Source organism: Epinephelus lanceolatus, chromosome 2 (genome assembly GCF_041903045.1).
Source record: "Epinephelus lanceolatus isolate andai-2023 chromosome 2, ASM4190304v1, whole genome shotgun sequence".
Classification (NCBI taxonomy): domain Eukaryota; kingdom Metazoa; phylum Chordata; class Actinopteri; order Perciformes; family Serranidae; genus Epinephelus; species Epinephelus lanceolatus.
In genome coordinates this window covers 51,186,825-51,211,675 of record NC_135735.1, presented here as the reverse complement: position 1 = coordinate 51,211,675, position 24,851 = coordinate 51,186,825, and the positions used below count along the sequence as shown (strand labels likewise).

Genomic DNA, 24,851 nt, shown 5'->3' with positions numbered 1-24,851 from the left:
GTAATACTGGATTTTCGCCACATGGGGGCGCAATTGTCAATGTCAATGTCAAGTTTATTTATATAGCACACTTAAAAGCCTAAGGCCAACCAAAGTGCTTTACAAGGTGAAACCATCAGCACCAATAAACAATACAAGCAGAAACAGTACAAAGCAGAGAGGTAGAAGAAAACAAAATAAAACAAGACACAACAACAGGTGACTCGACTCAGCCAAAAGCCAGGGTAAACAGGTGGGTTTCAAGACGTGTTTTAAAAATAGAGAGGCTAGTCGCAGACCGCACAGACAGAGGCAAAGCGTTCCACAGCGTGGGAGCCGCCACTGCAAAGGCTCGATCTCCTCTAGATTTTAAGAGGGATCGAGGAACGTCCAGAACTAACTGGTCAGCTGACCTCAGGGCTCTGGAGGGTCGATGCACCTTGATAAGGTTGGATAACTATTCCGGGGCCAGTCCATACAGAGACTTAAACACAAATAAAGGAATCTTAAAATCAATCCTGTATCTAACCGGAAGCCAGTGAAGTGAAGAGAGCACTGGTGTTATGTGCTCATATTTCTTTGTCCCGGTAAGGAGACGAGCTGCTGCATTCTGCACAAGCTGTAGACGGTTAAGCTCTGATTGGCCGATGCCGACGTACAGGGAATTACAATAATCTAAGCACGATGAAATGAACGCATGGATAACCTTTTCTAGATCAGCCCTTCTTAGATAAGGTTTGACTTTGGCTAGGAGCCGAAGCTGAAAAAAGCTAGCCTTAACCACAGAGCTGACCTGCTTGTCCAATTTAAACGCCCCATCAATAATCACACCTAGGTTTCTGGCCTGGGAACCTATATAGGGTGCTAGTGGGCCAAGGGAGCTGGCAAGAACCTGGACAAGGTCAGGACGACCAAACAGGACAATCTCCGTTTTGTTTTCATTTAATTTTAAGAAATTTAGGTCCATCCATGTTTTAATGTCCCTCATGCAATTAAACACAGCATGGAGGGATTCCTTGGAGGGGACCTTTAATGGCAAGTACACCTGCACATCATCAGCAAAACAATGAAAAGGAATACCATGCTTCCTAAATATCGACCCCAGGGGTAGCATATATAGGGAGAACAGTAAAGGGCCTAGAACTGACCCCTGGGGGACCCTGCAGGCCAGAGGGGCCACAGAGGAGGAAAACTGCCCCAACTGCACACAGAAGGATCTATCAGCAAGGTAAGATTTAAACCACTCCAGAGCGGAGCCTTTAATGCCCACATAGTGCTCGAGACGTGACAGGAGAATAGTGTGATCCACTGTATCGAATGCGGCTGTGAGATCTAATAAAATTAAAAAGGCACAGTTACCAGAATCAAGGTTTAAAAGAAGATCATTAAAAACTTTTAAAAGAGCTGTTTCAGTACTGTGAAGAGGCTTAAAACCAGACTGAAGCAATTCACCAATGTTGGCCTGATCTAAAAATTCTTGGAGTTGGTTAAAAACAACTTTCTCTAAAACCTTGGAAACAAACGGAAGTTTAGAGATTGGCCTGAAATTAGAAAGAACCAAGGGATCCAGATTTTTCTTTTTTAAAAGAGGCTGCATCGTGGCATGTTTGAAGGAGGATGGAACGCATCCAGAGCTGAGACACAGATTTATAAGAAACAAGATAAAAGACCCAACTGAGCTGAAAACCTTTTTAAACAAACGGGATGGAATGCTGTCAGGTGGGCAGTTAGCAGGGCAAAGTTGTTCGACTATTTCAGTGAGTGCAGAAAGTGAGACAGGCTTAAACTGGTGAAGAGCAGCTGAGCTTACTGTAGGAATTGAGGGGTCCTGGGCAGGCTGAGGGAGTTGGGGTCTAAGAGCCGAAATCTTATTGACAAAAAATTGCAAAAAATCCTCACACAGAGAAGAAGACAGACAGAGACATCATCACAAGGGTTCACAAGTGAATCAAATACATTAAAAAGAACCTGAGGTTTGTGAGTGTTGTTGGAGACAAGTAAGGAAAAATATTCAGCTTTAGCAGCTTTAACAGCCTGCTGATAATTAAGAAGGCAAACACGTAGGAGATCCCGAGAAATCTGGAGATTATCCTTTTTCCACTTTCTCTCTGCTTGTCTACATGCGCGTCTGAGCGCACAAGTGGACTCATTTAGCCAAGGCTCAGCCTGTGGCTTAACACACATTAAAGTCATTGGTGCAATGGAGTCTAAGATCTCAGTACAGAGAGAATCAAACAACTTCATACAAACATCCACACTGAGGTCGCCAAAGTCATCCAGAGAATACGAGTCTTTCCAAGGGGCAGAGAACTGCAGAGGAGTCAAAGAATTAAGAACACGGAGACGGCCAACGGGCGCGGAGTCTGTGTTGGAGGGTGTAGGTAGTGAGATGAAAAATAGAACAGGTAGATGGTCGGATGAGAGTGTGTGGCAGATTTCAGTTATATGTACAATCAGTCCATATGACAGTACATGATCCAGAATATGGCCTTTATCGTGCGTCGGCTCCGCAACAGACTGCATGAGATTAAGAGAGTCAATTAGATTCAAAAAGTCTCTGACCAGCGGTCTGGTCTCACAGCAGACATGCACATTAAAATCGACAATTAAAATGTGGTCATACTCAAGAATGATACCCGACACAAAGTTTGCAAAGTCCTGTATAAAGTCTTTGTTAAATTTCGGTGGGCGATAGACCACAGCACAGAGAACAGTCATGGGGATTTTTACCTCAAAGAGTTGGAGCTCAAAGCTGGAGCCATTGACAGCCAGAGACTGCTGGACGTGAAAGGTGGATTTGAATATGGATGCCAGTCCTCCACCTTTGCCTGTGGTGCGAGGGGAGCTGAGGAAACTACATCCAGGGGGAAGGAGCTCCGAAAAAGGAGCAAGATCACCTTCATGGAGCCAGGTTTCAGTTAAAAACATAAAATCCAGTTTGCATGAGGCAAAAAAGTAGTAAAAAGGTCTTATTGGTGACAGATCTCACATTCAGTAAAGCCAACTGGAGATTAAAAGTGTCCGAAGGTGAAGCATGCTTCAGTGTGCGGAGGTTCCGACGGTCCACGCCGCGTCTCCCGGCTGGTAGGAGGCAGCAACAGCTGATCGGGGTCCGCCGAACAGCTGACGCTGTCAGAGCCGCTAGCGTCAGGGAGCACTGGCCGGATCCATCGGGCTCTAATCCTCCACGATTGCAGGCCAGGGGAAACATCTAGAAAATACCGATTAATGCCATAATCCGACACACAAACAGACCTTAGGTGAGCCTCCAGCCTGACCCGGAGGCCTCCTCGTTTACCCCGTCTTCTCCGGCGTCTCTGATGGGCAGGGTGGAGTGGAGGACGCCTCAGGAACGCAGGGATTTCTTCGAGGCGTGGAGAAAAGTTCACCAATGGATCATATTTGAGCTGATCAGAGAAGCCTCTAATCTCAAGTAGAGTCTGGCGATCATAGGTGAGGAGAGACAACACCTCTTGACAGAACAGGTAAATCACTAAACATACAGCAAACACAAAGCACAGCGACAGACAGCCAGCCGAGCACCCTGCGCGCGCATCGGGGCCGAACTCCGCCGTGCGCGACACAAAGCAGAGGAGGATTGTAAATGTGCACCGTGTAGAGACAGAACTGACATGCCGTTGTGTAAACAAGATAAATAACATAAGGCTCTTTAGTTAGTTTAATAAAAGTGCTACGTGCTACCAGGCTGCAAATATTCTTCTGAAAATTGATTTTAAGTACAGGGGGAATATCGATTTAAATCGTGAATCGGATTTGTAGTGAAAAATTTGGAGATTTTTTTTTTTAGGCCATATCGCCCAGCGCTAGATCCCTGAGAGGATAAAAGAGCCCTTTTCATGTTATTTTCATGCCGTTGGTTCACAATGTGCTCTTTCTATGAGAGGCACAGTCCTGAATGGCCAGCCAAAGAGGATGTGGTTTTTAAGGCGACATTGAATGAGTTTTGCCATAAGGTATGAATTGTCAGTGACCCAGCGAGACAGAAAAGCCCAGTCAGCAAGGCTGTGGCCGACCAGGGCACAGGACACACTGCTAGCAAACAGCTGGAATTAGAAGTAGGTGCTTCAGCATTTACATCAGTGACCAAAGGACTGAATATAAATTCCTTGAGGGGCTCTGTATAATTGTACATGGTACCTGAAAGCAGAAACAGACTCCTCCTCCTCGTAGATGCTGTGCTGCATCCCTGTGAACCACAGTTGTGTGGAGTCTCTATGTTTGATGTTATGTAACATCTATTGCCAACACTGCAGTAAGGGGGTTAAGTAGGGATTTGTTTTTTTTAATATTTTCTTCTTTTTTTGCATTTGTTCTAGGTCGAAAATTGAATGTTATTGGACGGACATCAAAGTTAATCACAATAATAATGTCTGAAATACGTTCTTTTTAGAGAGCCGGTTCTTTTGGCTCGGCTCACTAAAAAGAGCCGGCTCTTTCGGCTCTCAAGTGGCTTTTTTTGTTGCTTAGATTAATTTATTACCAACAATAATGTAAAATTATGTTTAAAATTAACTACTAATGGGCAATTCCGGCGTTATGGATGTTACATTCAGAGAGAAAATTGGAAACTAAGCTTAACATTGACAAGGCATTGATTTGAATTAGAAAATTGAATATACAAAAAGGGTCAAACCAGTCTGGATCTATGTTGTAGTCTGAGAAATCATTTACTCTACTACTGATCGATTACATGCCGGTAGACTACATAGTAGGCGTTACCTTTTTGGATACGACTGACTGGTCATAAATCACCTCAGAGTGACAGCTGTCAAGTGAATTTTAATAATGCGCGAGTCGAGATGACAGGCAGTACACCCATTGGTCTTTTCTTAGAAACACAGAACATGAATATTCTTAAGTGCATCAATGAATACAGCACATGCAGTTGGCAATTAAGGAAAATGCAGTTTTTTATATGATTTTTTAAATGATTTTTATGATCAGACAGTGCGATTTTTTTTTTTTTTTACTACCTAATGTTCTTTGTCTTTTATACACAAAGTTAAACATGATGCTGATTATGGTGTGTGTGTATAGAGAGAGAGAGAGAGAGAGAGAGAGATGCTCTACTGATCAAATAGTTCTGAGCTGTTTTTTTCATTCTTTAATGAAGATGAACCAAAAAAAAACAAAAAAACGGACGCGAGTCGCATTCAGCTCTAACAAAAGCACCGCGTCTGTTACGAATCAAGTTAACCAGAATCTCTACTGACTAAGTAATTACAAACCGATGTAAGAGTGAGCTGAAGAAAACCTAACTGGTATTGAAGAGAGATGAGACATGATCTGTCAAACGTGAGTGATTGACAGAGAGGTTGTCACTGTGTGTGTGTGTGTGTGTGTGTCAGCGGAGCAGGGCACAGCTGCAGTGACCGTGTGTGTGTAGGGGAGGTGCGCTGTGTGTGACTGGCTTATCACAGAATGTGGACACGGTCAGCTATAGGATTTTCATTCATGACGAGCACAGATAATGACTCGTATTACATAATACTCATACTCGTCAAAAGTGCTTTATCCGCACCAGATACTCGCGGGCTCAACCCTAGTAAACAGCGAACAAGAAGAGCAGTATTATCGTGAGAGGCTACCAGTGTATTCATGTGATACAGTAACATTTTTCACATGTCAGCAGCCCATCCCTGCAAATAGCTCATTCAGGATGATAGTAAACACTACACAGCGAGCCACAAAAGCAGTAGGTTTAACAGTGGGGTGTAACCATTAATGTGATACAGTGTAATCAACATTCACACATGGACTGGGGTTCATATGATCGACTTAAGCAATATCACACGAGAGGGAGTGATGTTGTACTGTGATATCGTCACGGCTGTGATACGGTCGTAGGCAAGAGGCCGCACAGTACAACATCACGAGCTCGAGTGTGATATTGCTTTTATACAACAGTTCAACAGTTAAATAAGCAAGGCTGATTAAGAAATGTTGAAAAATGAGGACAAAATAGATAATTTAAGCATTTTATTTGTCTTCCGCCAACAAAAATAGTTCCCTCAGGACTCCGCTGTCACCGTTGCTATGTAACACAGACATGGTGCGCCAGGCACTTACTCTTTATACACATTTATCTGCATGTTTCCATTAATTGTGCAGTCGGTGAAATAAGTCTCTGGTGACTGCATGGTGGACTGTCGCTTCACAGGCACAGCCGACTCTGCCTTCTGATCTGACAGTATGTTGCTTTTCTCCAAGTCATTGAGCTCCGCTGATGAAACACTGACAAACCTGGATGTGTGCTCAGATGGATTCAGCTTCTCCTCTCCCTCATCTTCCTCTGATGACCATCCATAGTTCAATTCAAAACTTGTTTTAGGAAATAAATCCATCTTTTTGGCTGTTTGACAGTGGATGAATTAATTAGCCTACAACGCAACTGCTGACCTAACTGACACTAACCGTCAGTTTTGATTTGATTGTTGTTTGCAATCAGCTGTGAGGCGGAGTGATACATACACAGTGAAATAACCATGATGTTGTACTCCAATATTGTCACAGTTTTACTGTCTCTCGACCAATCAGATTGCAGGGCCGGAACTAACTGTTATATAATCTACAATATGTGACGTCCGTCACGGTAACGTCCGTAGCGCTCGGAAATAATACAAAAAATAAGACCAGGATGACAATTGTTGCTAATATGCCATCTTTCTAAAAGTTAGCTTTGCTTAGAAAGTTTGGCTGACATTGCTTTCCAAATGCATGTTTTATGACAACTTTTCCTAAAAAACGTTATGGACGTTACATGAGTTGTCCCATAAACGGGCATCATAACAGCACGTTCCACCGGCCAATGGAAAGACACACAGTACATAACTGATTTACATATTGATACAACAGCCCTTCCTGACAAAAAGTGAGGTTAGAAGACATCTGTAGGTGATTTTTTTTTTTGCCATTCTGGCCATTCAGAAAGTCATACAATTTTGTTCATTGAAAAATACATTTTTACATTATTGTGTCTCCTCATTGTAGTGAGGAAAAGCATGTATTTGCATGAATATTGTGATCAAATGTATTTTGTACTTCAAAATATAGACCTTGATGATACATTTTAAATGGGTTTTGTTATAAATATGGCTACTTTATTTTTTCATGTGGAGGTTGACATTTGGATGGAATTGCCCTAATGTAAAAAAGAACTACATTATATTAAATGTTTATCATATGTATGGCTTTACTTATATACTCTACAGAGTACTACAAAAAGAATAAATTATAAAGTACAAAAACAAACATAACTATTTACAATTGAACTTTTAACTATTTTAAAACTAACTATTTACAGTGAAACAACATAGAGAAGGTTGTAGGTTTAGGTGGTTGTGGTGGTGTACTGGATGCTGCTGTAGACATTGCAGCAGCAGCAACAGTTGCAGTAAACACACTGGTACCTTCATTAATAGCAGGTTTGCTTGCTTGTCTTTTTTTTTCCAATTGCGCTGATGGATGAACAGTTCTCGTGTGCCTGTGCAGGTTGTTTGTGGAGCCTGCTTGATATGAGATTTTAATCATGCAGACTAGGGATGCAGGATAACTTCTCCTTTAAGCCGATACCGATAACCGATAACTTTCAGCTCCTAAAGGCCGATACCAATAACTGATAATCGCTAACACACACACATATACTGTGTGTGTGTGTGTGTGTGTACATATATATATATATATATACCTAAGATCATGACATCAATACTATGAACAAAACCAAAACAGTTTTGACCCTTTAAATGAAGAGATATGTATTTTTTCCAATGAAAAACTACTGGCAAGCATCTCAAACATTTTTGAAAAGATATCAAACAAAAAAAACTATTTGATATCTCAAATGAACATCAATTTAAATAAGGTGCATTACTTACTGATATAAAAATAAAGGCCCCTTGAACTGATGCAAATACATGCATCGGGATTACAAACTGAAAAAGTTAATTCCAGAAGTTCAAAAAAATAAATATATATAGAAAAAGATTGCACTGAACAAGTTAGACTTGTCTATGTAAACAAACTGTGTGCAAAGTGCATTCCAAAGTGACAAAAAAAAGAATTTTGGCTTATGGTTCCATTCAAATGAATACCTTTTTACTAAGGTAAATGAGGTTCAGTTGTTTTTTTATCTCATATTAGAAGAGAGAGAGAGAGAGAGAGAGAGAGAGAGAGCATCTGTGTGTGTGTGAGAGATAGTGTTGTCACGGTACCAAAATTGGGACCCACGGTACGATGCCAGTGACAGTATCACGGTTCTGAGTAGTATCACGATACCACAGCAAAAATGAGGCAGATGTGCCTTTTGTCATTTATAAAAAGATAAATCACTTTTCTGTAATACATCAATGATATTTCAGTGGAATAAATTACTTACTGACTTATTCATACTTCAAAAACAGCATCGATCAAAATAAAATAAATAAATAAAATAAAAATCAACCAGCCACCCTCCTCCCCTGACAAAGAGCAGTCCCTTCATAAGTAAAGAGCAGTCCCTTCATAAGTAAAGAACAGTCCCTAAAGTGCGCTGAGGTTTGTGGACCGTTACCTGCCACAAAGAGTAATGTGAACGGCTCATTTCTCCTCTGACACGCCACATACCTGTGTGCCGCCACGGCTCGGCTGTCCAGGTACTTCTGGGCAGTCATGACGCCAACAAGAGGACATTATTGGACCTGGAGCCGGACTTATCCGTCGCTGGTAAGCCTTACCTTGCGCCGCGGAGCACTATGGCCGCCGTATTTGACAGGAATATGTATTCCTGTCTGTGTCTGTGACCCTCGTTCAACCCACAACCGGCAGGATTCGCCGTTATTGGACAGCGCGCGCCGTTATTGGACAGCGCATGGACACTCAGCCTCTTGCGACTGGACTTTGAACTTATCCCACAGTAGTGGTGCTGTGAGGTACCGTAGTACTACGGTACTCCAACATTATGCTACCATATGTACTGTGGAGTTTTAGTGCCATGGTCTACCGTTGGTACCAGTATACCGTGCAACACTAGTGTGAGAGAGTGTGTGTGTCTGTGTGTGTGTGAGAGAGAAAGAGTGTGCACGTGTGTGTGCGTATGTGTGAGAGAGAGAGAGTGTGTGCGTCTGTGTGAAATTATGACCGAGTTAACGAGTTGTTTTCCGACATGAGGGGGTATTCTTGAATTTTCCCAGTCAGAAAGAGTTTTTCTGATTATGCCGACGTCACTTGAATGCAGCATTCACTGCAGGCCATTCAGGTCTCATAGTGGGAGTGGGGCACTGCTGTGCTGACAAAATTATATATGTTATCGGGGCTATTCGTCATGATATCGGACTTATCGGAATGACGTAATAATTTCCTGTTATCTGCCCGATAATTATCGGACCGATAGTTATCGTGCACCCCTAATGCAGAAGCTTTGCCCTTGTATTGTCAATGTAATTGAAATGATTCCAAATTTTACTGTGTTTCCTGCTGTCACTTATTTTCTCAACTTTTTTACCTTCCAGCATGTTTGCTCTCTGTAGCCAGTGGCGCTGTATAGGGGGGAAAAGTTAGGACAATTCCAAGGGCCCCTGACTGATAGGGGCCCCAAAAATAGGTAAAAAATAACATGAAATTATTAAACCATCATCATTAAGAATATTTTTTTTCAAATGTAGTAATAAAGTACTTTGCAAGTTAAAGGACAGTGTGCGAGCGCCTTTTTTCTTTTTGTCTGGATGCTATGCTCCTATGCACAAAAGTTTTTCAAGGTGTGCATCAGCCTTTACAGATTTTCAAATGTAGTAATAAAATGAATCATCCCTTTGTTTTTACTTGTTTTTGGCAGTAAAAGTTAAATATCCCCATTGACCAAAAAGTAAACATCCATATTGACGGACCACCCCCGTGTATCTGCATGAAATGGTTTGGTCCAGCCTTAGTGCACTGACGGTGACGGTGCCTAGTAGCAGTCAGCAGTTGTGCTAGAACGCTACAGGCATCATTGTGCTACCTAGTACTAAAAGAAAATCCAGTTTTCAAAAAAGGAAAGACAGAAAGGAGAGAGGAGAGGCAACAGAAAGGATGTCATTATGTTACCCAGTTTTCTCCAAGCAAGGTAGGTAGCCTATAGTCTGTGAGTGGTAGAAATTAACCTGTTAGCTTAATGTCCATAGTGAAATAAGCTAGCTACAGACTAGTGTCAGCCTCACTCTTTTTTAACCTACATTTAATCAGTGCAGGTAAATGATTAGCAAGATAATATTAAATCAGTTGTCCCTGCCCCTTTTACCAGACTCAAGAACAGATGAGTCAGAAGCAGCAGCCCTGTCCCCCCATAACTTTACCCCTCCCCGTCTCAATGAAGAGGGTGAGCAACAGTGGCTACTGTTACATGATGGCTTCTCATTCGGAATGAAATAAATCTGAATGAAATCATTTGGAATTAAAGTCTTTCCAGGTAGTTTACATGGGAAATATTCATTCCGAATGAGGGTTTACATGGGAGATCAGTTCAGTCGCCTTTATTCAGGTCTGTGCAAGGTTTGGGGCAGGGAAAGTTTCTGATTGGATAGGGGGCGGGGCGGATGTTACGTGTTTACGTTTACCGGAAGAAAACACTGTAGTCCTCGCTCCGGATAACAAGATGCTTGACGACGCCGTTCTTAGTGCCTTTTTCGGACTTGTTTTGTTTATATTCTTGAAGCAGCAGTACGACAACAACCTTGTTCTGCTAATGCTTCATCTGTTGAGGAGGAGAAGGGAGGTAGAAGGTCGAAGAAGGGAGGTAGAAGACCGTGCTGTGGCGAATGGATACCGGTGAGTGCAACAAGTCCGACTGCTCTATCTCAGCCCGTTGCTATGCATCCCGTTGCTATACGCGCTATATACGTCATCGCGCCAGAAGGGCAAGGAAACGAGCATGCGCAGAAAGACCGGAATGAGGAAACTTAAAGAGGAATGAGTGTATACGTGCACACAAAATTCTTTCATTCAAAATGACGAACGGAATAAACCACCCCCTTTAATCGGATTTAATTTTCAATCGGAATGACCGTTTTTCAATGGGAATGACTGTTTACATGACCACTTTTAATCGGAATGGCCTTTCATTCCGATTAAAAGTGGAATTAAACTGTGCATGTAAACGTACTGAGTGTGTTGAATGACATGCCAGTTAGCATCATTGCAGGGAGTCTGTGGGAATTTCTCTCTCTCTTGCTCTTTTTCACCATTACAAAAAACATAACAAAATATTTTTTAATGATGGAAATTCAAACAAATTATATTTCCACATAATGATTATTATGAAACAAAACCAGCCTACAACTGTCTGTACTGGATGCTGGACAGTTGGAAACATTAAGTAGCCTAACTCAGCCTGTATTAAAGTTACAGGCAGTATTAAAATAATCCAGTTAGATGCTTTTATTTAGATAGAAATATGGCTGTTAAATGACATCTATAGATATAGACTCTAGTATTCCCATGAAGGGCAATTTATTTGAGCAACACACACACACACACACACACACACACACACACACAAAACATATGTATGTAATCTAGTGGTGGTGATACAGAACTGTAGGTAATTTGGGTCAATGTTCTGTAGCATTTAGTGTTCATTTATTGGTATATGGCATAATTTACTGTATATATCACATGCATTGTGTTAGGGGTGCATGATAACTATCGGGCCGATAACAGGAAATTATTACGTCATTCCGGTAAGTCCGATATCATGACGAATAGCCCCGATAACATATAATTTTGTCAGCACGGCAGTGCCCTGCTCCCACTGTGAGACCTGTATGGAAGGGCCGTAACGGTACATGTATTTGTGTTGAACCGTTCGGTACGCGACTTTCGGTTCGGCACGACCCTGTACCGAATTATTGGGCGCAGGATATTACTTTATTTTATTTTGTTTTATTTTAATTCCGTTTTTGCGAGCCAAACCATTTAAAATATCTAGTTCCCCGACGGACATAATTGAGTGACGGACCGAGTCCCGTAAATCTCCACTTTCACTTTGTGCAGCACATTCTCGCATTTTGACAACATGGCAAGTGAGCCTGACGAATCTGAAGACCCACCCGCAAACCTCAAGTCCTCCGTTTGGGAACACTTTGGCATCAGGGTAAAATACGAAGATGGAAATAAACAAGTTGACAAGACAAAAGCAGTGTGCCGACACTGCAGAACAGCGGCCGGGTATGTACTTGGAAACACGTCTAACATGCTAACGCATCTAAAGCGACACCACCCGAGTTTGAATGTTACCCGGCACGACTAGAAAAAGCAATCTGGTGCAAACTACGATATCGTCGTCGTTTAAAAAGAAAGAGCGTTTCCCTGACCATCGCGCTAAAGAAATAATCAACGCCATTGGAGTTGAGTAAAATTGTTTAAGCTGCACTTTAGATATAAGCATGTTTTGTTTACTGCACTTTAACAAAGTGGGAAATCTAAGTAAGTTCCTAGTAAAACTGAATCTGAGCAGGCTTTAAAGCTGACCAGCTGCACTATACTTTTTATTTTAATTGAGTAAAACTGTTAAAGCAGAAATGTATATTTATATTTTTCATTCAAAAAATGTGTTTAAAAAAAACAGCAGGATTTTATTTTTCACTTTTATATTTCTATTTTCATTCAAACTGTGAAAAAGCAGGATTTTATATATATATTTGTTTCATTCAAAAATTGTGTAAAAAGAGTTAACTGCTGTGGTGGTATGTTTTAATAAGGTTACCAATAAGTAAAAGATATTTAATAGTTGTCTATTTTTTTCATTACTGTACCGAAAAAAAACAAACCGTGACTTGTGTACCGAGGTACGTACCGAACTGAGATTTTTGTGTACCGTTACACCCCTACTGAATGGCCTGCAGTGAATGCTGCGTTCAAGTGACGTCGGCATAATCAGAAAAACTCTTTCTGACTGGGAAAATTCAAGAATACCCCCTCATGTCGGACTGGGTTGGCTGGGGGGTGGCGGGGGTGCAGTGGCTTTGTGATCTGCTCTCGGATGGCGTGTCGGGGGCTCCGGTGGGGCTGGGTCAGGGGTGGGGTGGGTAGGGCCCACCTCACCTCCCACCTCCTAAAAGGCTGGGAAAAAAACAAAACAAAACAAAAACAAACAAACAAACAAAAAAAAAAAAAACAATCTGGGAGTTGTCCCAAAGCAGAAAAAAGGAGACTGGACCTGCAATGACCGGCGGCCTCCTCAGGGTCTGGACGCGACCTAAAGCAGGTCCGCCACAAAAACAGTCTCACCAAAACAGAGGGTGGTGGGGTTGCGAGGGGTGGGTCTCCTCGCTGGCATGCCCTGCCTGTCCCTCGCCGGGGCCCCCTGTCGCGCCACTGGGGGTTGGGTGCAGGGACCTCTCGCCCGCCTCTCCGGTTCCCTAGTTTGGCTCCGGCCCTTGTCACCACAGGTCATTACCATAGTGATATGTTGTGCCATGTTATATTATATAATAATTTAATTATTGTGTGATATAGTATCATATTATATTATATTGTATTGTATTGTATTATAGCATACTATATTACTTCATATTACACTACAATACATCACACTATATTATATCTTGCTATGCTTATGTTATACTGTGTTATATCATATTATATTATACTGTGTATTATGTCATAATATATATATCTTTATAATATATTATATACTATCTCTTCATATCATGTAACATTATGTTACATTATGTGTTGTTGTTTATTTATGTATTTATTCATTTTTTATTTATTTCTTTTTCCTTTTTGTTTTTTTTCTTCTCTCTGATCACTACAACCCTAATGCCTCAAATTTATTTATATGTTTGCTTTATATTCTGTTTACTGATTTTTCTCTCCTCATTATTCACGCCATACCCCACCCTGTCTAAGCCATATAACACGGACATTTGCCCCTCATTCAAATGCTGAAATATGCCCCATACATATGCTGTTTTTGTCTATTGTTGTTTGTGTGTCTACTCACCTTATGTCTACTGTTTACGTCCTATGTTACTGCTTCTGTCATGTTATTTTGTTTTGTTCCTGTCACTCTATTTCACCAATTAAAAAAAAAATAAATAAAAAAAGGAGTACCGTAGTACTACGGTACCTCAGGTACCACTGCTGTGGGATAAGTTCAAAGTCCAGTTGCAAGATGGTGAGTGTCCATGCGCCGTCCAATAATGGTGCGCTGTCCAATAACGGCGAATCCTGCCAGTTGTGGGTTGAATGGGGGTCACAGACACAGACAGGAGTACGTATTCCTGTCAAATGCGGCGGCCATAGTGTTCCGCGGCGCAAGATAACGGCTTACCGGCGAAGGAGAAGCCCGGCTCCAGGTCCAATAATGTCCTCTTGTTGGCGTCATGACTGCCCAGAAGTACCTGAACAGCCGAGCCGTTCACATTACTCTTTGTGTCAGTAACGGTCCACAAACCTCAGCGCACTTTAGGGACTGTTCTTTACTTATGAAGGGACCGTCAGGGGAGGAGGGTGGCTGGTTGATTTTTTTTTTTTTTTTTTTTTTTTTTTTTTTTGGATCCCCCCTTTGTTAATCACTTATTGATGCTGTTTTTGAAGTATGAATAAGTCAATAATTAATTTATTCCTTTGAAATATCACTGATGTATTATAGACAAGTGATTTATCTTTTTATAAATGACAAAAGGTACATCTGCCTCATTTTTGCTGTGGTATTGTGATACTACTCAGAACTGTGATACTGTCACTGGTATCGTACCGTGGGTCCCAATTTTGGTACCGTGACAACACTATCTCACACACACACAGACTCTGTGTCTCTCTCTCCCTCTCCCTCTTTCTCTCTCTCTCTCTCTCTCTCTCTCCTAATATGAGATAAAAGAACAACTGAACCTCATTTACCTTAGTGAAAAGGTATTCATTTGAATGGAACCATAAGCCAAAATTCTTTAAACTCATTTTTTTGTTACTATGGGATGCACTTTTTCAGTTTGTTTACATAGACAAGTCTAACTTGTTCAGTGCAATCATTTAAGGAACTTTTTCAGTTTGTAATCCCGATGCATGTATTTGCATCAGTTCAAGGGGCCTTTATTTTTATATCAGTAAGTAATGCACCTTATTTAAATTGATGTTCATTTGAGATATCAAATAGTTTTTTTGTTTGATATCTTTTCAAAAATGTTTGAGATGCTTGCCAATATTTTTTCATCGGAAAAAATAAATATCTCTTCATTTAAAGAGTCAAAACTGTTTTGGTTTTGTTCATAATATTGATGTCATGATCTTAGGTATATATATATATATATATATATATATATGTACATATATATATATATATATACATACGGTACAGGCCAAAAGTTTGGACACACCTTCTCATTCAATGCGTTTTCTTTATTTTCATGACTATTTACATTGTAGATTCTCACTGAAGGCATCAAAACTATGAATGAACACATGTGGAGTCATGTACTTAACAAAAAAGGGTGAAATAACTGAAAACGTGTTTTATATTCTAGTTTCTTCAAAATAGCCACCCTTTGCTCTGATTACTTACTTGGCCCCTTTGCCTTCACTCTGTGGTCCAGCTCACCCCAAACCATCTCGATTGAGTTCAGGTCCGGTGACTGTGGAGGCCAGGTCATCTGCCGCTGCACTCCATCACTCTCCTTCTTGGTCAAATAGCCCTTACACAGCCTGGAGGTGTGTTTGGGGTCATTGTCCTGTTGAAAAATAAATGATCGCCCAACTAAACGCAAACCGGATGGGATGGCATGTCGCTGCAGGATGCTGTGGTAGCCATGCTGGTTCAGTGTGCCTTCAATTTTGAATAAATCCCCAACAGTGTCACCAGCAAAACACCCCCACACCATCACACCTCCTCCTCCATGCTTCACAGTGGGAACCAGGCATGTGGAATCCATCCGTTCACCTTTTCTGCGTCTCACAAAGACACGGCAGTTGCAACCAAAGATCTCAAATTTGGACTCATCAGACCAAAGCACAGATTTCCACTGGTCTAATGTCCATTCCTTGTGTTTCTTGGCCCAAACAAATCTCTTCTGCTTGTTGCCTCTCCTTAGCAGTGGTTTCCTAGCAGCTATTTGACCATGAAGGCCTGATTGGCGCAGTCTCCTCTTAACAGTTGTTCTAGAGATGGGTCTGCTGCTAGAACTCTGTGTGGCATTCATCTGGTCTCTGATCTGAGCTGCTGTTAACTTGCCATTTCTGAGGCTGGTGACTCGGATGAACTTATCCTCAGAAGCAGAGGTGACTCTTGGTCTTCCTTTCCTGGGTCGGTCCTCATGTGTGCCAGTTTCGTTGTAGCGCTTGATGGTTTTTGCGACTCCACTTGGGGACACATTTAAAGTTTTTGCAATTTTCCGGACTGACTGACCTTCATTTCTTAAAGTAATGATGGCCACTGGTTTTTCTTTAGTTAGCTGATTGGTTCTTGCCATAATATGAATTTTAACAGTTGTCCAATAGGGCTGTCGGCTGTGTATTAACCTGACTTCTGCACAACACAACTGATGGTCCCAACCCCATTGGTAAAGCAAGACATTCCACTAATTAACCCTGATAAGGCACACCTGTGAAGTGGAAACCATTTCAGGTGACTACCTCTTGAAGCTCATGGAGAGAATGCCAAGAGTGTGCAAAGCAGTAATCAGAGCAAAGGGTGGCTATTTTGAAGAAACTAGAATATAAAACATGTTTTCAGTTATTTCACCTTTTTTTGTTAAGTACATAACTCCACATGTGTTCATTCATAGTTTTGATGCCTTCAGTGAGAATCTACAATGTAAATAGTCATGAAAATAAAGAAAACGCATTGAATGAGAAGGTGTGTCCAAACTTTTGGCCTGTACTGTATATATATACTCAGTTGCAATCAAAATTATTCAACCCCCATTGCATATTAGGCCTATTGGCAAAATATACAATTTCTCTGTTGTTTGCAATAAACAAATTACACAAGAACTGTTTAAGTAGTTCAATGAAACTAATATTACAAGGGTTTTGATCCAAATTCAACACAAAATGCTACTTTTAATGACTTCTGCAGTCTCAAAATTATTCGACCCCTTCATAACAAGCATCTTCAGTACTTAGTAGAGCACCCTTTTGCTGTTATGACCTGCTGCAAACGTGATGCATAGCCAGACACCAGCTTCAGACAGCGTTCCTGAGGAATCTTAGCCCATTCCTCATGGGCAATGGCCTCCAGTTCAGTAATATTCTTGGGTGTGTGTTTTGCAACCACATTCTTCAAATCCCACTAGAGATTTTCTATGGGGTTCAAGTCAGGCGACTGTGACGGCCACTCTAGAATCTTCCATTTCTTCTTCTGAAACCAAACCTTGGTGGTATTTGATGTGTGCTTGGGATCATTGTCCTTTTGGATGGTCCAATGACGCCCAAGCCTCAGCTTCCTCACAGACGACATGACGTTTTTACCTAAGATTTCCTGATACTTGACTGAATCCATCGTGCCCTCCACACGCTGCAGGTTTCCAGTGCCAGAGGCGGCAAAGCAGCCCCAGAGCATCACTGAGCCACCGCCATGCTTCACTGTAGGCAGGGTGTTCTTTTCAGCATATGCTTCATTCTTCTTCCTCCAGACACACCGCTGTTCCATAGGCCCGAAAAGTTCCAGTTTTGTTTCATTGCTCCACAGAACAGAATTCCAAAACTTCTGTGGCTTATTTATATGGTTTTGAGCATATTGGAGCCGACTTTTCTTGTGCTTTTGGGTCAGTAGTGGTGTATGTCTTGGAGTCCGGGCATGGAGCCCTTCAGTGTTTAGTATGCGCCTTATTGTGCAAACTGAAACCTCAGTGCCTGCTGCCACCAAGTCTTGCTGCAGGTGTTTTGCAGTCACTCGAGGGTTTTTGACCACTTGCCTCCTCAGGAATCTGGTGGCAGCCGCTGATAGTTTCCTCTTTCTGCCACGTCCAGGTAGTGTAGCCAGTGTTCCTTTAACTTTGGACTTGCGAACTATTCTTCCAACTGTATCTCTAGGAACATTCAGAGCTTTTTCTATCTTTTTGTATCCTTTTCCTTGTTTGTGCAAGGCAATGATTTCTTCCCTGAACTTTTTGAACAATTCTTTTGACTTAGCCATATTTCTAACATGCAATCAAACATCACTCTCAACAAACCCCTAGCCAGTTGAGGTATTTATGTGTTCTATCTCAAGCACACCTGAACTAATGAAGCCCTTGATTAGTTGCATCAGGTGTGCTTGAGACAGGGTGTTGAATAATTTTGAGACTGCAGTAGTGATTAAAAGTAGCATTTTGTGTTGAATTTGGATAAAACCCATGGTAATATTAGTTTTATTAAACTATTTCAACTGTTCTTGTTTATTGCAAACAGCTGAAAAATTGTACATTTTGCCAGTAAGCCTAATATGCAATGGGGGTTGAATAATTTGATTGCAACTGTATGTATATAAATATATATATATATATATATATATATATATATATATATATATATATATAATATATAAGGTATCTGTGTGTGTGTTACCGGTCATCAGTTATCGGTATCGGCCTTTAGGAGCTGAAAGTTATCGGTATCGGTTTAAAAGAAAAGTTATCGTGCATCCCTACATTGTGTACATCCTACAGAGCCAGGGCCCTCTCAGGTTTGGTCAGGAAGAAGTGTGGAAGTGGAGGAAGAAGGGAAAGACAGTAACAGTGCAGATGATGAGGATGAGGAAAATGAGAGGTGCATGGAAGAAGACAGACAGTGTGATGAAAAGGATGTTGAATGACAAGTTATTGATAACATGTCATATAAAAGAGATTCATGGAAGAGATGTTTCAGTCAGATGACCCAGGTTTGTGACTGGCAAATATAACTGATAGGGACAGAGAGGCTATTGTGAGGACACTGGCCACCAGAGATGGTGATGTACAAATGCCACAGGATTCTGAGGGAAGCCATTCCCAGAATACTTGCAGTACAGTATGCAGACTGTTGCATGTACAACTCACTAGCAGTAAATATTGTACTGGTAGTATTGGACTACAAGAAGCAAGACAGTTGCAAGCCTTCAAAGTTAGAGTTATGTAAAGCTTTTAATGGGTCAGTTAGGTCCTAGAGATGTGGTGACAACAGCTGCGCGGGGGAGCCCAATGTGATTTCTTTTTTTTTCATGGGGCCCAAAATTCTTCACGGCACCCCTGTCTGTAGTGCCCTCTCTCTCTCTCTCTCTCTCTCTCTCTCTCTCTCTCTCTCTCTCTCTCTCGTGTCTCCCTCCTGTTTGTGTGCTCACTGAGCTGTGTGTGTCTGTAACACCCGCCCCTCCCCCTTCTGCTCAGCGCAGACACACAGACGACACCACACATATTGACCAATCACATGCGGCTTGAACAGAAAAAAAGAGAGAAAAAAAAACAAAGCATCACTAGTCCCTCCCTCTCCTCAGTGTCGTCAAGTGATTAAACATTTGGCAATGTAAACCTATGTGACGCTCGCAGCTCGCCCAAAAATTACATATATGTTAATGTGCGATAGTTATGCTAGCATCACAGCTTGTCAGAGGTTACAGCATGGTGAATAGAAGGGCCCAACCGATTTATCGGCCAGCCAATTTAATTGGCCGATTATAACCATTAGAGAGTAATCGGCAATCAGCCAAAAGTTGGCCAATTGACGCCGATGTTAACACTTATATTTTCATCACTAATAAAATGCAGGGAATATGGTGTTTCACTTAGAAATGATGTCCTTGTGTTACTTTTTGCACTATAACCTACCTCTGTTAAATTGGCAATAATAATAAGAACTCTGGTACTGTGAACATACATGTGAATGTCTTAATTCATATAGACTGCATGATTATTTTATTTCCCATTTTTTTAAATTGAAAAACGTAAAAAATTTATCGGCCGATATATCGGTTATCAGATTTTTTTATTCCATAATATCGGAATCGGCATCAGCCCCAAAAAATCCATATCGGTCAGGCCCTAGTGATTAGAGCCAAAATGGCAGAGCGTAAAGGTCCAGGTGAAAAAAAAAGAATATTGTTATGGCTATAATACCCTGACATATGGGGATATTATTTTAGGGCCATATCGCCCACCCCTATTCAGGACAAGAAATGTGTTGTTTTCATTGTTGTAAATATTTAATTGTTTCTGTTTGTTGGCCATAGATGCCCATGAATGCAGGTGAACTGAGTTGACGAAAAGACAAACATTTGTTCCTGGCAGACAAGATAAATGCATGCATTGCTGTATAAACAGAATGTGCCAATAGTTAACCCTTGACTATTGTTACTCCCCATGGATTGACAAATGTTTCACCCAAGGACAAAGTTCACATTTTCCAAGCCCAACCTTAATATCTTGTCATATCAACAATCTCGAAGCAAGTTCTGGTAGTTTGTTGTAAATCTACTGATAAAATCAAACGAGGTCAGTCATTGAGATTTAAATTTTGTGCTTTCTGTAGTCTGAGGAAGAAATGCCCCTCTGATTTGACTTTTCATGATAACAGCTGATTGGCTCTGTTTACCTCACCTTGGCAGAACAAGCTGCCATCTGTTTTCTGAGAGATAGTCATGGCATCTCCCAGAGTGCTGATTTGGTGGCCAAGCTTACGTTTCCTTGAATGTGTCCCCTTAAGTTGTGTCCCTTAAATTGCAAATATTGCTGCATTTTTATCATTTACTTTGGAAGTCCACGTGTATTATGTTTGTGCTCCATTAAAGTAAGAGCATTTGAGTCATTGAACTGTTACAACTCCAATTCCAAAAATGTTGGGACGCTGTGTTAAACATAAATTAGAAATGAAATGCAATGATTTCCAAATCCTTTTTGACCTATATTCTACTCAATACAGTACAAAGAAAAGATATTTAATGTTGAAACTGATAAACTTTTTTTTTTGTAAATATACATTCATTCTGAATGCTGCTGGCTTTGAACTTTGAGGGAGTAACAATCTGGATGGTCCTTTTCCTCTTAAGCCCGGAGGACACGACGTCCATTATTTACATAACCAATCTGAAATGTGTACTTGTCAGACCACAGCACACTTTTCCACTTTGTGTCAGTCTGTCTCAGATGAGCTTGTACCCAGAGAAGTTGGCGATGTTTCTGGATGTTGTTGATATATGGCTTTCACTTTGTATGGTAGAGTCTTTTCTTGCATTCATAGATGCAGTGATCAGCTGTGTTTACTGACAGTGGCTTTCCAAAGTATTCTGGAGCCCATGTAGTAATATCCTTGTATACAGTCATGTTTTTTTTTTTTTTTTTTTTTTTTTGCAGTATCGCCTGACAGTCAAAGGTCACAGCCACTCAGTATTGGTTTTCAGCCTTGCCCCCTATGTACAGAGATATCTCTGGCTTCTCTGAATCTTTTAAATATTATGGATAGTAGATGGTGAAATCCATAAACTTCTTGCATTTGTGAGTTTAGAAACTTTATTCTGATACTGTTGTAATATTTGCGCTCGCAGTTATTCACAAAGTGGTGAATCTTGCGCTGCACTTGCTTTTGAACGACTGAGCCATTGCAGATCCCCCTTTCATACCCAATAATGATACTTAACTCTGTTACAACAAACCTGTTTACCTGTGGAATGTTCCAATCAGGTGTTTTTTTTTTTTTTTTTTTTTTTTTTTTGAGCAATTCACAATTTTCCCAGTCTTTCGATGCCCGTTTAAACTTTTTTGGAACATGTTGCAGGGATCAAATTCAGAATGAGTGTACATCTCCAAAAAACAATAAATTTTATTAGTTTGAACTTGTAATATCTTGTTTTAGTACTGAATTCAATTAGATATAAGTTGAAAATTATGCATTCTGTTTTTAATTCACATTTTACACAGCACCCAACTTTTTTAATCAGGGGTGTACAAGAATAGTATTTGTAATAAGTGACAGTTGCTGTTTTGACTCTATAGTAGCTGTTTGCCTCACAATATGACTTGCATCATCTCAATTCTGTACATCCCCAGTTTGCTGTAGTATACCTTGAAGAGACAGAAAGATGAGAATTGCAGTGAGATTAAGGACATTGACAGGTGAAATGTTGTGTTGCACTTAGGGCTGGGCGATATGGCCTAAAAAAAAATCTCAGATTTTTTCACAACCAGTCCAATTCACGATTTAAATCGATTTTCCCCCTCTACTTAAAATCAATTTTCAGAAAAATATTTGCGGCCTGGTAGCACGTATCTGGGCTCCAAAACTTTCAGCATGTGAATAAACCCCGGCTTTTCCACGGTGGCCAGCCTAAGGCACACCTGTGCAATATTCATGCTGTCTAATCAGCATCTTGATATGCCACACCTGTGAGGTGGGATGGATTATCTCGGCAAAGGAGAAGTGCTCACTAACACAGATTTCAGACAGATTTGTGAACAATATTTGTGAAAAATGGTCTTTTGTGTATATAGAAAATGTTTTAGATCTTTGAGTTCAGCTCATGAAAAATGGGAGCAAAAACAAAAGTGTTGCGTTTATATTTTTGTTCAGTGTATGTGTGGTATTTATTCAGTTTTGGGAAATCACGATGTCTAGAATGTATCAGTAGTGGCTGCAGCTGACAGGGACAGCTAACAGCAGCAGCAAAGCTAACATCAGGATGTCATCTGTTAAAAGCCTCCCGTTGTCGGATACGACATGAAACTACTCCAGTTAGCTCAATCATGTTGTAACTAAGACATCCGCTGGAAAAAAATATTTTTTTCCGTGGACCGTTTATTGAGTTATTGAGTTAATACAGACACCGCTAACGGCTAACAGCTATCCCCAGTCAAAATGGTCGCGCAACGATTACGTCACATCCAGAGCCTGGTAACTTTACAGGAACCTTCCTACTACTCCGCTCTCTCAGTGGAGACAGTGCGGTTGAGAGGGCCGAGCGAGAGGACGTTCCTGTAGTAGTTCCTGCCCCCCAAATAGTACCAGGAACTTCTTTAGTGGAGACGGGCCTTATGGAGAGGAGCCTGTGTTGTGTTCAGGCGTTGTCACGTAAATAACAAATTCAAGCACTTGAATAGGGATATTTTCGTAGGGAGCAACACCTCTTCCACTCGGCAGCATGCCTCTGTTTGAGGTGCTGCAGTAAATTGGTAGTACTGCTACCTTGGGTAGCAACAGCCTTCAAACACACTTTGCAGCAGGTTGCTGTTTATTCTTTGTCTGACGCCACAAAACCGATCTCGTTCCCTTTCTTAGGAACGAGTTCTTCCCCACTCGCTGCCATGATGTTTGTGTATCAAGCGCGTGGGGGGGAGGGGTGAGCCCACTATGAACTACGGGAGCCCAGCAGGGAGCGTCGGTGGCAGATTTTAAAGAGAAACTCGATTTTCATTAAAACAAATCGACCTAAACTACAAATTCGAATTAATCGATAAAGTCGATTTATTGCCCAGCCCTAGTTGCACTAATGGATGAGTGTGACGAAGAGAAAGGAACCAGAGAGCTGATATCTTTGTTTATTTCTGGCATGTGAAAAACTGTTGAGGGAAACAAAAGCCCTGATCAGCACCAATTGCAATTTTCATCCCGAAGCTGTGTTCTTTACATGAAGACTCTTTGTCCATAATTCATCATGTTTGTTTGTTTTGTCCTCCTTTGACTGACAGGTGCAGTTTCAGAAGGTCCAGCAGCTTCGTTTGACTCAGTCACGGGCGCAGTACTATGGCTCTCTGCCCAACGTCAATCAGATTGGAAACACCAACACCGAATTCCAGGTGAAATCTCATTGCAGTCAAAATATACAGCACCAACATATACTAGGAATTCAGTATTCAGTATTAACACCCCTCTTAGATAGTTGGCAAAACTAAACATTATGGCAGACTTTGGCATTTTATGGCCCCCGGGCCACATCTGGCCCTTTGGCAGTCCGTGTCTGGCCCGCATGAGGTCAGTCAGAAATTAGAAATCAAAGGCTAAAAAAGTGCATGGCATGCACACAATTCAAGGCGATTTATGTGTGTGCGTGCGTGCTTACGCACCTTCACAGGGATGTGTTTGACAAAAGACACCGAGTTAGCTTTCGAAAATGAAAGCTTATGGTAAAAAAAGTAAGGTTGATACAGAATGTAGAGTGTTAAACAAGACAAAAACATCTAAGTATTTGTTCACTGAAGTCAAAGGCAATGCCGTGTGCTTAGTTTGTGGAGCACAGGTTGCTGTATTTAAGGATTACAATTTGAATCACCACCACATGACTAAACAAATGGGCACTGGCAGCTGATGCTTTGCTAGCTAAGCTGCAAAACTAACAGGGATGTTTTTTTACCAAGCTTCACACATCCAGGGATGGAGCAGTCAAGACCTGTTACGTCAAAATTGCAAAAAACAGTAAGCCATTTTCTGATGGGGAGTTTACCAAAGAATTTTTGGTGGACTCTGCAGCGCTACTATGTCCCAAGAAAAGAGATGTTTGCGAATGTGCCCCTGCCCCACTCCTGATGAACTGTAACGAGGAGGATCGAGGACATTGCGGGAAATGTGGAGCTTCAGCTGCAAAACAAAGCAGACAATTTTGACTTTTTCTCCCTGGCTTTGGGTGAGAGCTGCCCAGTTACTCGTCAATATATGTGGGGTAACGAAGGAGATGACGGAGGAGCTGGCAGTAATGCGGTCAGTGAAAGGAATGACAACCAGGAGTGATTTGCTCATGGAGGTAAATGCATGCTTGGACAAGCTGGGACTGAAATGGGATAAACTGGCAGGTGTTACAGCGGATGGTTGTCCAAATCTGAAGGGAATCTGAAGCGGATTCAGGATAAAGTGACTGAAATGAACCCCCAGAAATTGGTATTTTTTCATTGTATTATACACCAGGAGGTGTTGTGTAAGTCAGTGCTCAAAGTTAACCATGTTATTGATGTTGCAAGATAAGATAA

The 24,851-nt window shown here is 41.3% G+C and overlaps 1 protein-coding gene across 5 annotated transcripts in view; it reads left to right on the top strand.

The window, feature by feature from the left end:
• crtc3 (CREB regulated transcription coactivator 3) overlaps nt 1-24,851 on the top strand; it is a 218,408-nt gene that overhangs the window by 35,839 nt on the left and 157,718 nt on the right. For all 5 annotated transcript variants that reach the window (XM_078162438.1, XM_078162437.1, XM_078162433.1 and 2 more), the window contains exon 2: nt 23,580-23,687. In XM_078162438.1, the coding sequence (XP_078018564.1) occupies nt 23,580-23,687 (108 nt within the window). The remainder of the gene's footprint in view (nt 1-23,579; nt 23,688-24,851) is intronic.